We start from the raw sequence: 12,492 nt of genomic DNA, 5'->3' as shown, positions 1-12,492 counted from the left end.
GTTTGGAGGGGGGGGGCAGGGCAAGGAAATGGGGGCTGCTCGAAATCAGACAGAACAGGAGAGACCTGGGATCTCAAAGCCCTTTGACTGTGAGTCTCATGATGCCCATTTTACAGGCTGGGAAGCAGAGGCACAGGGAGTGGGGGAAGCGGCTTGCCCTGTGATTTGACAGGCAATCAAACCCAGGGCTCCTGAGTCCCCCTCTCCCACGGCCCCGCGCTAGCTCCTGGACTCGGCTGCGTTTCACAGCTGAGAAAAGAACCCGGGAGTCCCGGTTCCCTGTCTCCTGATCTAACCGCTGAACTGCGCTTCTCCCAGAGCTGGGATGGGAACCCTGGAGTCCCAGCGCTAACCGTGCATCTCCCTCCTCCCGCTTTGCGTGGAGGGTTCTGCAGGGGACGTGCGCCATTCAGTCCGTTACTGCGGTACCTCCAGCATAAAACTGGGGCTCCTTTGGGCAGGTGCCATCCCCTCACGGCGCCTCGCACCCCGGTGGCAATCGGGTGCCGAAAGGGCCGCGACCAGGTCAGCAGACTACAAGAGGGGAGGAAGGACACGGAGAAATCCCTCCCTCTTGGCTCATCCCCATAGTGCCGGGGTGGGGACCCTTTTGGGGAGCTGGCGGCTGCAGCCCCACAGAAAAATCAGGCAGGGGAAGGGGGACCACGCAAGTGAAAAAAATCCCAACCCCCCCTGACTGAGGAGGAGAAAAACACTCGCCACGTTCCCCTCGCACGCCAGAGCCTGGGGGAGCCCGGCTAGCAGATTCCGTGCGCTCCAGCCCACGGCAGGATGGCGGCGGGGGGCTGGGATGCCAACACAGGCTCCCCAGTGCTGGGGGGGAACCGCGAGCCTCAGGGGCCAGATCCAGGCGAGGGGCCATAGGTTCCCCACCCCTGCCGTGGCGTCCGGGCTCCCTTCCCTCTCGAGTGCCGGCGGCTCGCAGACGGGGAACTGAGCCGCGGCGGGCACGGGACTTGCCCGAGATCACCGAGGGAGCGTGCGGTCAAGCCCGACTCACGCCTGGCTCAGTTCCCTAACCACTGGGCCATCCTCCTCCTGTGGGCTGAGTGGGGACGTTTCTGACTTCGCTAGGCGCCCGCTCTGCAGGGCATAGGCTCCGTAGCCGCGCTGAGCCAGCCGAAGCTTTCTCTTCTCCCGAGCCAGGCCTGGGCGGTTCTCAGCAGGGCACAAGCCCCTTGGACAGACAGAAGGAGCCAGGGTCAGCAGCAGCGTGCAGGCTAGCTCAGCCTGGCTCCCGGGGAGGCCGTGCCGCGGTCGCGCTGCCCGGGCCAGGGGTTCGGCCTGTCGCGGCCGTGAGGGGCCAGCGAAGCTCAGGAGGGACCAAATGGCATCACAGCAGATCAGAGGGACGTGGGCCGGGTTCTCCACGGTCTGTGGGCTCCTCAGAGCCACCGGCGGGGCCCTGTGGCCCTGTGAGGGGGTGGGCCTGGGAGCCTCGGCCTGCCAGCCAGGCTAAAACTGGGGCTTGTCGACATGGAAGAGGCAGGTCCGGGCATGTGACAGGACCCCGTTGGGATTTGGCGTAGCAGCTCAGGCTGAGTAGCCGGAGCGGCAAGGGCTCCTGCCTTTGGTTTTGGAAGTCCCTGGAACTGGCCTCCTATCACCCGCGCACCTCCTGGGTTAATCAAGGCTGTGATTTCGCCTCATTGGCCGCATGAACCTGCTCTTAATCCGTGCAACTAAGGCCGGTCTCACCTGGGCCAAGAGCAGCCCACGGGCCTCCCAGGGCCTGCTTTCCTGCCCCAGGCTGCCTCGGCTTCCCTGCGTTTCATGACTTAGCATGTTTTCCCTGCCCCATTCCCACGTGACCCCCATTTCGGAAAGTTCCATGTGCCCGACCCCACCCCAGCCATGTGGAACTTTCCATGACGCCACGGGAAGCGTGACACGGACCCACCCCACAAGGCCCCTCAGTGATTAAAGTCAGGAACATTGGCTGGGGCTAGTTCCTGACCAGATTACGCTGCACTTTTTTGGTGTCAAAGGATTTTTTTTTTTTGGTTGTTGTTGCTTCCTCCCCTCCGAAGTCTTGGCTTCATCCTCTTACTCAGCCACCCGCGGGCATCACACATCGATCGTGGGGCGGCAGGGGAATTCGCCTGAGACCTCGTTGACCTTTCTCAGGTCGAATTTACTGGCATCAGCCATCACCTGAAAGTGAGAGTTACTGGCAGCTTGCTCTCTGGCTTTTGAGATTTTGACTAATTCAGGCTCTGGGTTCCTGTGTCTGAGTCAGACCCCAAGCCCATTCCCACAGATTTGATTTGATATAGATAGATTGAAAAGACAAAAAAAAATCATCATTGTGTTGTGAGCTTAGGAGCGCATCAATTGAAGCCTGTGGTTTTTTCTTCTCGTTGGGTCTGAGTGGTGAGTGGTTGCAGAGAGGAAATGGAATGCGTAGGATAGAGGACGATTCTTATCAGACAAACTTACCAGCCCCCGTGTTGTTTAAGGAAATACAGGAATGTACCAGCACGCAAAAGCCAGCACTGGCTGCATTCGGTGAACCGGAGAGAATTCCCTTCCTGGCCCCAGCATTGGCTGATGCCGGCTCTCCTGTGTCAGGACATCCCTTCTAGTGCTTACTGTTGTAACTCGGGCTGTTTTCATTATCCACCACAGGGTCCAGCTGCTACTGCATTTGCTGTGGAGCTGTTGGCTTCCGGGAGATCTTGTCTCTGTGAGTTCCGCAGGCTAATGGTGCATTACAGGTTGGGGAGGGTTGCGAGTGGGCAGATACGGGTACACCAAACGTGCATGTGCAGTGTGTAATGGAAGCACAAAGCAGCAGTCTGGGGACAAACGAACCCTGGTGTAACTGCCCAGAAGTGACTGGATTAGGGCTAGTTCTCGGCTCTTTTTTAATAACTTGCAGAGAACATAATAAGAACATAAGAACGGCCGTACTGGGTCAGACCAAAGGTCCATCTAGCTCAGTGTCCTCTCTGCCGACAGTGGCCAGCACCAGGTGCCCCAGATAGGGTGGACCGAAGACAATGATCAAGCGATTTGTCTCCTGCCATCCCTCTCCAGCCTCTGACAAACAGAGGCCAAGGACACCATTTTATCCCCTGGCTAATAGCCTTGTATGGACCTAACCTCCATGAAATTATCTAGCTTCTCTTTAAACTCTATTATAGTCCTAGCCTTCACAGCCTCCTCTGGCAAGGAGTTCCACAGGTTGACTACACGCTGTATAGAGCCCTGGTGTTTTCGCTGGGATGCTGTAGATCATCTGAGTGTACTTGGTCCTGCTGAATGATGCCCCCAGCTTGCCCTCCTCTTCCACAGGCAGCAATAGGGTGAGGGGTCATGCACATGGTATCCCCTGCCCGCCTGCCTCCCCCTAGAGAGGGAGGGAGGGAAAGTTGTTCTCCATCCTGACTCTGACCCATGGGAGTTAGGCACCTGAATCCCTTTGAGGGTCAGAGCCAGTGGCAAACATTCACAAACGTTCTCCTTTCTTGTGTCAGTCTCCTCGGAACAGCTGCTGCTATCTGGGTCGTGCCTTGCCAATGTCATTAATAAATCCTTCCCAAGAGGGCTAACCAGTTAATATTGCTCTCGCTCTAACGAGCCACTGCCTAGCAGGGGGTGTGAGCTCTAGAACGGCTGCAGGGCAAAAGGAATAGGAATAGTTCCTACTCATTATTTAACTGTGGCAGCATCGGGAGACAGACTGAGATCAGGGTGTCTACGCAGAAAAGGCCGATGAAGCAGGGGGGTGGGAAACCGAGGCACGGTGCCGGGAAACGAGTTGTTCCCGGGGGCAGCCCAAATCCATGGCAGAGCTGGGAACAGAGCCCAGCTCCCCATGGTGTTTTCACCTCTCTGTTTCCTAAGATGGCCGTGAGCCACTGTATCAAATTGGGCATCCCCACCCATGGAGAGCCATGAAATCCTGCCCAAAGGATTCTGGGTACCTTGGAGTCACAAGTAGCTGGTCGCAGCAGGCTGGGAGTTCCGGCTTTTTATCTGTGTAGCAGCTTGTGCCAGACCCAGGGGAAGGGCACGGGACAAGCAAGGGTCAGCCCTTCTCAATGCAGCCCCCCCAGGACATCTGTGTCCTGTCCGGCCTGCTCTCTCAGGACCCGCCTTGCCCTGACCCCCAGCTGAGTCCCACCACTGAAGGCCAAGGGGTGTGGACTAGACAGGCTCCATCTAAGCCAGGATCTGGTCCTGTTCGCAGCCCCCTGGTTCCCACTCATCCTGTATCTTGCTTTGGCCAGAGGCTAGAAGAGAAGCAACTCGGTGGCTCTCTACCTCCCTTCCTGACCCCGGCCCAGGCAAGGGCCCTGAAGCCTGCGATTTGCTACCCTCTTTCCCTTATTCTCATGGGGCCTGTAAAGCCCCGTATCAGCATCTCTGGGCTGATGGAACATCACAGACCTTACTCCGCCCCATGGCCCCGTTAGCTCGCTCCTGCTGGCGGGGGACCGGGGGAGAAGCGGGGATCAGGGGTTGTTTACTGGTACCTGCCTGAGAGCGGCAGGTAGGGGTTTTCACCTGCTGGTGTGTGGTGAGCCGTGGAGGAGCGGCTGTGAGATTTCTGTGCCCTGGAGAAGTTTCTGCCTTGCTGAGCGGTGGGAGATGTGTCCCAGTTGTGGGTTAGTGTCAGGCGATCTGCTGCCTGCTGAGGTTTCAAAGGTGATGGGGGGACGAGGGAGCCGAGTTCTCGGTCCTTATTTAGCGCGCCGATCGCCTGGGTTCATTACACGGCCGGGGCGGGGGAGCATCGGTAAGGGAAGCTCTAGAGAGGAAGAGCAAACCAAATGGGCGCCTGGCGTATCGCAGAGCAAACCAGCGCAGGAGCTGGGCCGGTGCCAGGCGGCTGCCCGGGTGGGGGCAGGGAGGAGGTGCTGGAGAAGGCAGCCGTTGGGCCTGGACGGTGCGGGATGTGGTTACGCGTGGCTCTTCGCAAGGGGCTTGCAGCTGAGGGGCGTGGAGCACGTCGGTGCTTGCGGCTCCCTGCAGCCAGAGGCGGGAGGACACAGAACCCACTGGCCTGCCCCGCCGGATCAGCCCCGTCACAGCTCGGCATGGATCCCAGGAGTCCCGGTGTCCCAGCGCCCTGCCCTAACCACTAGACATCACGTCCCCTCCCAGAGTTGCAAGCCTGGCAGTCCTGACTTCCAGCTCCTGCTGCTCTAACCATTAAAACAGCACTTCCCCCAGAGCCGGGAATAAAACTCAAGAGTCCTGGCTCCCAAACCCCCTTCTCTAACCCTCCAGCCCCTGCGCTCCCCTCCCCAAGCCAGGGAGAGAATATGGGAGTTCTAGTTCCCAACCCCCTGCTCTAACCACTAGACTCTGCTTCCCTCCCAGAGCTGGGTTTAGAACCCAGGAGTCCTGGCTCTCAAAACCCCCCTGCTCTAACCACTAGGGCCTACTCCCGTCCCACAGCTGGGCAACCCAGATTCCCAGTCTCCTGCCTCACAAACCCTCTCTCTCCCCCTTTCCAGTTTAATTCTCAGCATCATATTTCCCCCTCCACCCGGCAACAGGGAGCTTACTGCGCCAGTCCTGGCAAACCCCTCATTAGCCACGGAGCCCTCAGCTCCCTGCTTCGCCCCTGGGCCTCAGCCCTTGGGGACAGCTGGACGTGCTGCTAAAGTCTCCCCGTCTGACCTCGGGGGTGGGCGCACAAACAGGGCGCTGTTCCCAAGCTGCTTCGTGCTGTTTGTTCACAGTCCAAACCCTCCTTAACAATCGTGCGCTGACACACACACACCCCTGGCTGTGCCGGGCATGGGGCTGTTATTGCAGGAGTTAGCTGAGTGGTAGATTTGCTTGCCCTCCTAGGGCAAGTTTACGTCACACCAGGATCCGTGAACAGCCGTCTGGGGCCTGACACATGCTTGGCCATCGTCCTGTCCCAAATGGTGGCCCCTCCCCTCCTTGCGCCACCAGTAGGTTTCAGAGTCCACAGGAACAAGGCTGTGCACAGCTCTCAGAGCTGTTGGTGCTGCTCTCAGCAGACTCAGACAGGCACAGGTTGTGCTCTGGGCCCGTTGTCAAGCTTTGCTGTGCATCCGTGAGGAATAAATTGTCTTTTTTAAATGACACCCCCTGATTCCAGCAGCTCACCCCCTGATTCCAGCAGCTGGGGCATTAGAACAGATTTATTCTAGCCTTGATCCCCCAGGGTACACCCCTGATATTATGCAAGTTCCTAGGTGTCTCACTGTCTTCTGAGACAATTAGTCTCTGTCCTGGGTATTTCTCAGCAATGATTATGGGGAGGCTCGGCACCAGGACTTCTGGGTTCTGTGACCAGTATTGGGAGGGGAGTGGGGCCTAGTAGTTAGAGCAGGGAACCAGGCTTCCTGGGTTTTATTCCTAGTAAAGGGAAGGGAGTGGTGTTTCGTGGATAGAGCAGTGGGAGTCAGGAGCCGTGACTCCTGGGTTCTGTGCCCAGCTCTGGGAGGGCAGTGGTACCTAGTGGTTAGAGCAGGTGGTTGGGTTGCAGGACTCCGAGGTTCTATTCCCAGCACTGGTAAGGAAGTGATGCCTAGCGGTTAGAGCAGGGAGGGGAAGTCAGGAGCCAGGACTCCTGGGTTCTGTTTCCAGCACTCAGTGGGGAGTAAGGCCTAGTAGTTAAAGTAGAGGGCTTGTGGACCAGGCCTTCTGGGTTCTATCCCGGCTCTGGGAGGGGCATGTTCATGCGGATGTAAACCCACGGCGGCCAGTCCTGATCCCTAATGAAAACCTGCCAGGGAGCAAAGTGCCTGGGCAGCCGCTGCCTGCGAAGGGGTTAAACAGAGCCTCTTGGGCCTGGCTTTGGCTGTCCCTCGGTGTGGGATTCTGAGATGATCTCTGGGTTATGTAACTGGCCATGTGACGATAATCTCCGGGGGGTGCTGATCAGCGTGGAACAGCTTTACTCTGGCTGGGTAAATAAGCCCCAGTAAGTAAAAACCACTGGGCTGCGCCAGAGGGCAGTGGGGGGCGGCCTGGCTCCAGGGGGCAGGCCCGGCACTGGGGAGTACGCCTCCAGGGCAGCTCCCTGTGCTGGAGCAAAGGGGTGGGTGCCAGCCTGCAACTCGCCAGGGCACGTTGCTGCCCTTCCAGAGGGGTGTCCCGCCTGTTGGTGCAGGATGTGGCACCCTGGCCCATCCAGAGCTCCGGCCATGTGGTGTTCTCCCCGGCGGGTAGGGTCAGGATCCTAGTGTGGTGGCTCCTGGCCCCAGCAAGTGATCCCCTGGCAGCCCAGCCCCGTGCCTGGGACACGCTCCTCAGAGTTGGGGCTCTCTTGTGAGTGACCGGGCTTTCCCTGCCCTGCGGCCGGGCTGTGCCCTTAGCTAGACCAGCCAGCGCTTGCCCCTCACCTTCTTTTGGTCACTAGACCGCAGCCTGAGGCCTTGGCGCCACAGCCCAGCTCCGGGAAGGCTTGGTTGGGCAGAGGGATGTGCCACAGAGCCATTGCTGCCTAGTGGTTAGAGCGCTGGGCTGGGTTAGGAGGAGAGTGGGAGGTTAGGATGTCCGGATCCCGGCAGGCTTCCGTTGCTGATGCTCAGCGGGATGGGAGCCAGCACTCCTGCCCCTTCCTGGCTCTGTGCTTCAGCGCGTCCTTGCCCCTGCCTTGTGCCTCAATTTCCCCATCTGAGAAATTGACCCCATTCCATCTCCTTCCCTCCCAATTCTGCCTGGTGGGGGGCTGGGCTCTGCTCCTTTCTCCCTGCCGAACTTGCCAGGTGATTAGCAGATGTGCGCTGTCCGAGTGACTGCTGCAGCAGCCAGTGGCTGGCTGGGTTACCGCGGTGTGCTACCTGCAAATTGGTGTCCAGCTGGGTGAGTGCCCTGCACCCTGGCCAGTGCCCGGCCCTCTGGGCATCGGTGGAAACGTGAGACGAAGGCGCCCCTGTGTGGGCAAACTCTGCAACATGCTGCACTTTCCTGGGGAGTTGGCAAGATAAATCCCTCCTCTCTGTGGGCACCAGCCTCCAGCAGAGCTGGTTAATTGGCTCCACCCACCCTGCTGGTGGCTGTTAAAGCCATTTAGGGATCAGCTCTTCTCGCCTATTGAGATTGTATGTGCAGTAGAACCCAGGAGACCTGACTCTCAGCCTTGTGCCCCCCTCCACTCTAACCACTGGACCCTACTTCCCTCCCAGAGCTGGGAATGGAACCCAGGAGTCCTGATTCCTGGCACCCCCCACCACATCTTGCTCGCCGTAAGAGCCAAGCCAGCATACGCAGGGAGCAGCGTGTTCCCTCCCGTGCTCACGAGTTCTCTCTCTCTCCCCAGCACAAATAGAAGTGATCCCATGTAAGATCTGTGGGGACAAATCATCAGGGATCCACTATGGAGTCATCACCTGTGAAGGCTGCAAGGTGAGCCGTGCCCCAAATCCGCACACCTGTGACATCTCCCCGCAGCAGCTTGCCTGTTCTCGGTCACCAGGGGGCGCCCCGGGTGTGGGGGTTTCTTCCCAGTTCTCTTGGCGCCCCCTAGAGGGGGCCATGGATCAGCACTGGCAGCAGATGCCCCCCCGGGTCTGCCTGCAGGGCTGTGTGTGGGTTCCGGCCCTGATTCACACCTGCCCAGCAGCCAAGCAGACGTGCCCTCCTGACGTTCAGCCACTGTGTTGACTTTATACCACAGCTGCTCCGCCCCCAGGCATTGGCACCCCCAGCTGGCTTCACACAGAAGCCACCGAGCCACCGTGGTCAGTTTGTCTCTCTGTCTCTCCCCCCGACCCTGTTGTTTCAGGGTTTTTTCCGCAGAAGCCAGCAGGGCAACGTGACATATTCCTGCACCCGCCAGCAGAACTGCCAGATCGACCGGACCAGCCGCAACCGCTGCCAGCATTGCAGGCTACAGAAATGCCTCAGCTTGGGGATGTCCCGAGATGGTAAGAGATTTGAAACAGCTGCCACGCCTCACCCCAGAAGTGGTTGCATTTCAGTGCTAGGTGAGGGGCCCCTGTTAAAACAGCTGTTGTCTTCTACCCCAGAGACTCATTTCTGGTGCCTGGAATTTAAAATTACTTGGTGCTGGCTTTAAAAATATGCACGTTTCTTTTGCTTCAGCCTTCTACTCCAACTCACTCAATCTCTCCTCTGACAAGTGGCTGGTTTCTGGGCTTTTCAGCAGAAGACGAAAAGCTGTTTTTAAAATGTGGTTTTCAGTTAAAAAAAAAACAAACAACCACCACCACAATTTTTTGTTGCTGGTAAAACATTTTAATTGGAAATGTTCAGGTTTTGGCTTGAAAACATTGAAAAATGGCACCAGGAAAAGAATGTTTTTCTGCAGAAACGTGTCTTTGGCCACGAGCCGTTTACCCTGAAAGCCCCAGGATGATGGAAAAACAGCAGCTGGCTCCTGTCACCAGCCCACTGGTTCCCAAGTTTTCCTGCTTGAGAGAGACTCACCCAGGGAGCTAAGCCCCGCCCTTGGCAGGTGCAGATTTGAACCTGCATCCCAGCCGGAATGTAGACACAGGGACCATCCTTGGCCTTCTCTGCTGCTCTGTGGGTTGAGACCACCCCCTACTCCTCCAAGGGAACTTGCCTAGCAGGGCTCTACGTCTGTGCTATTATCCCTGTTGTGCAGATGGGGGAAACTGAGGCATGGAGCCTCGCGAGCCACAGGTTACCCCAAACCAAGGGGGCCAAGCTATCTCTAAATAATAACACCCCTTCCTCAGAGCTTCCTACGGTGTGTGTTCCAGCCGAGTTAGCTCCGGCACTACCCCTAGCGCGGCCCCTAAGCCAGGACTTGGAGTGCGGCCGGGGTTTGCAGACGACAGCCAGGGGCAGCCCGACGCAGTGCAGGAGCAAGTGGAATTCTCGCTCAGCTGGGGCATGAGCAGGGAGGGGCGGGTACCACGCTGCTTTCCAGCCCGGCATTCCCTTCCGCCCTCCGGACGTAAAAAGGTTTGGTTCTGGAGGCAACACCAGGCCCCTCAGCAAAGCAGGAGTCCTCTGGCTGGGGGTTATTAGAGGAGCTAGAAAAGCTACAAGCAAAGGCCAAAGGACATGAGAGAAAGGGGCAATTAACCAGGGCAGTGCTGGTTAGGTAGCACCACCAGCTCACAGCCCTGAGCCAGGCGGGGCAAATGAGGGGGGTTAAACCAACCAGGAGGAGAGTGAAAGTGACACACACACACAAGCCCACACACGCACACACCCCCCAAGCCCATCCAAAGAGGATGGAAAAAGTAGCTCAGGTCTTCACACTGGTGCCTCTCGGTGGTGAGTATGTAGGTCGCTGGAGAGAGCCAGCGAGCCGGACCACGTGGCACATGCGATCAGCCTCCCGCTGCAACCGCGGTTCCTCTCTGCAGCTGGGTAGATCAGGCTCCTGCTCAGGCACACGACCACATACAGACCCACACGACCGCATGCTGAGCACGCGCCGCTGTCCCTGCTCCCAGGCGAGTGCACCGAGATCCTGAGATAGCCACCCCCACCCCAGGGCCGCAGTCGGAGCCTGTGCGCTTGCCTAGCGTGAGGGGCTCGAGGTCAGGCCTCCTGCCTTCCCCAGACTGCTGGAGGGGAGGGAGCACCTAGCAAAATGGGGAGCAGGGGAAGGAGGGGAGACTGCATGGCGCTGCTCTGGGGCCTTTCATCTCCAAGGATCCCCAAGCATTTTACAACTCCCATGACTTCTCAAATGCAGCCACCTCTGGGGTGGGCCACAGGAGCTGTTCAAACAGCCGACTAGGGAAAGGCACAAAAGGGACTGGAACTGCAGGGCAGAGTGTAAATGACCCAAATTGGGGTCAGGCCAGCAGCCCTGCTCCAGAGAAAACGCTCAGGGCTCGCTAGTGTCCCATCCACTTGGTGTGCTTCACTGCAAGAGGGGAGAGATGAACGTAAGAACGGCCACACTGGGTCAGACCAAAGGTCCATCTAACCCAGTGTCTGGTCTGCCAACAGCAGCCAATGCCAGGTGCCCCAAAGGGAGGGATCACAACAGGTAATCCGCACGTGATTCCTCCCCTGTCACCCACCTCCAGAGAAACAGAGACTAGGGACACCATTGCTACCCACCGTGGTGAGTAGCCATTGATGGACCTAACCTCATGAATCTATCTGGGGGTTCATTATTGATTTGTTGGGGGGAAAAGCCCCCCTTCTAGGTAGTCACCCCTGCTGCACCACCCCGCATGTCCCCCCTTCCTGCTCGGGCCCCCCACGTAACCGTCTTTCAATTAAGGCAAACCTAATAGGTCTTGATGGGCGCAAAGAGGCAGCCGCCACCGCTGCCAATGCCCCCATGGCACCCCAAACCGTCACTCGGCAGCTGCTGCTGCCCTTTCCATCTCAGGCTGGCTCCTTCTGGGACTCACGGCCTGGTTACATCTCCTGGATCCCCCCCAGGAGATGGAGGCCAACGTTCAGGATCTCTGGAAGCCGGGGGGCTGAGCGGCTCCGGCCGCAGACACAGGGTTGGTCTCAGCCCCCTGCCTTCCCCCTGCCTCGACTTGTCCTGACGCTACCACCCTGCCCTTTCGTTCTCCAGCCGTCAAGTTCGGCCGCATGTCCAAGAAGCAGCGCGACAGCCTCCACGCCGAGGTGCAGAAGCAGCTGCAGCAGCAGCAGCAGCAGCAGGGTGGCGAGGGGGTGGCCCCGGCCTACTCCCTGGGCCTGGCTAACGGGCAGCTCAAGCTGGCCCCCTCCCCGGACCTGCTGGAGTCCTCGGCCTGCTCCACGGCCCTCCTGAGCGGACAGGCGCGGCTGAGCCAGTCTCCAGACGAGACGGCGGCTCTGGCCTATCCCACCGGACTGGCCAAGGGTCACAGCCGGCTGAGCGACAACCTGCGCGGCCCCTTCACCCGGGAGTACAGCCCCGAGCGGATCAAGATGGAGAGCCGGGCCAGCGTCTTCTACACGCTGGAGATGCAGGCGTCGCCGGACCTCGCCCGGCTGGACATTGGTGGGGGCAAGCGGGGCCAGGCCGGGGGCGACGTCGGGGAGGCTGTCGACTTCTACACCAGTCCCAACTTCACCAGCATCCTGGAGTCACCCAACTCCTCGGTGACGGAGATCGGTGAGTCGCCCAGGGCAGGGGTCTCCAGCCTTTTTAAGCACAAGTTCACTTTTTCAATTGAAGTGCAATGTAAGATCTACCTCCAACCCAAATCTCCTGGCCCCGCCTCCTTCGTGTCCCTTCTCCGAGGCCCCGCCCCTGCTCACTCCGTCCTCCCTCCCTTTCACCGGGCAGGGGCAGATGGTTGGGGTGCAGGCTCTGGTCTTGGGCTAAGGGACTTGGAGGGTGGGAGGGGCTCTGAGCTGAGCCTGGGGCAGGGAGTTGGGGTCCAGGAGGGGGTGCAGGCTTTGGGAGGGAGTTTAGGGTCGGGGGGCTCAGGGTTGGGGCAAGAGGTGCAGGAGGGAGTTCATGACTGGGGTAGGGTTTTGGGATGTGAGCTCCAGCTGGACACTGCTCACCTCAGGTGGCTCCTGGGTGGCGGGGCAGTGGGGCTAAGACAGGCTCACCCCTGCACCACTCCCAAA

The 12,492-nt window shown here is 58.9% G+C and overlaps 1 protein-coding gene across 3 annotated transcripts in view; it reads left to right on the top strand.

The window, feature by feature from the left end:
- RORC (RAR related orphan receptor C) overlaps window positions 1-12,492 on the top strand; it is a 78,156-nt gene that overhangs the window by 51,253 nt on the left and 14,411 nt on the right. For 2 of the 3 annotated variants that reach the window (XM_075907070.2, XM_075907069.2), the window contains 3 exons: window positions 8,276-8,361; window positions 8,741-8,882; window positions 11,501-12,028. In XM_075907070.2, coding sequence (XP_075763185.2) covers window positions 8,276-8,361; window positions 8,741-8,882; window positions 11,501-12,028 — 756 coding nt within the window. Of the gene's footprint in view, window positions 1-989; window positions 2,708-8,275; window positions 8,362-8,740; window positions 8,883-11,500; window positions 12,029-12,492 lie in introns of those variants that run through there. The other variant, XM_075907071.2, reaches the window with a different exon arrangement.

This window comes from Pelodiscus sinensis, chromosome 22 (genome assembly GCF_052426305.1).
Source record: "Pelodiscus sinensis isolate ZL-2025 chromosome 22, ASM5242630v1, whole genome shotgun sequence".
NCBI classification, from domain to species: Eukaryota; Metazoa; Chordata; order Testudines; family Trionychidae; genus Pelodiscus; species Pelodiscus sinensis.
Note: the sequence above shows the minus strand (reverse complement) of the source record. Positions and strands in the feature narration are given on the sequence as shown.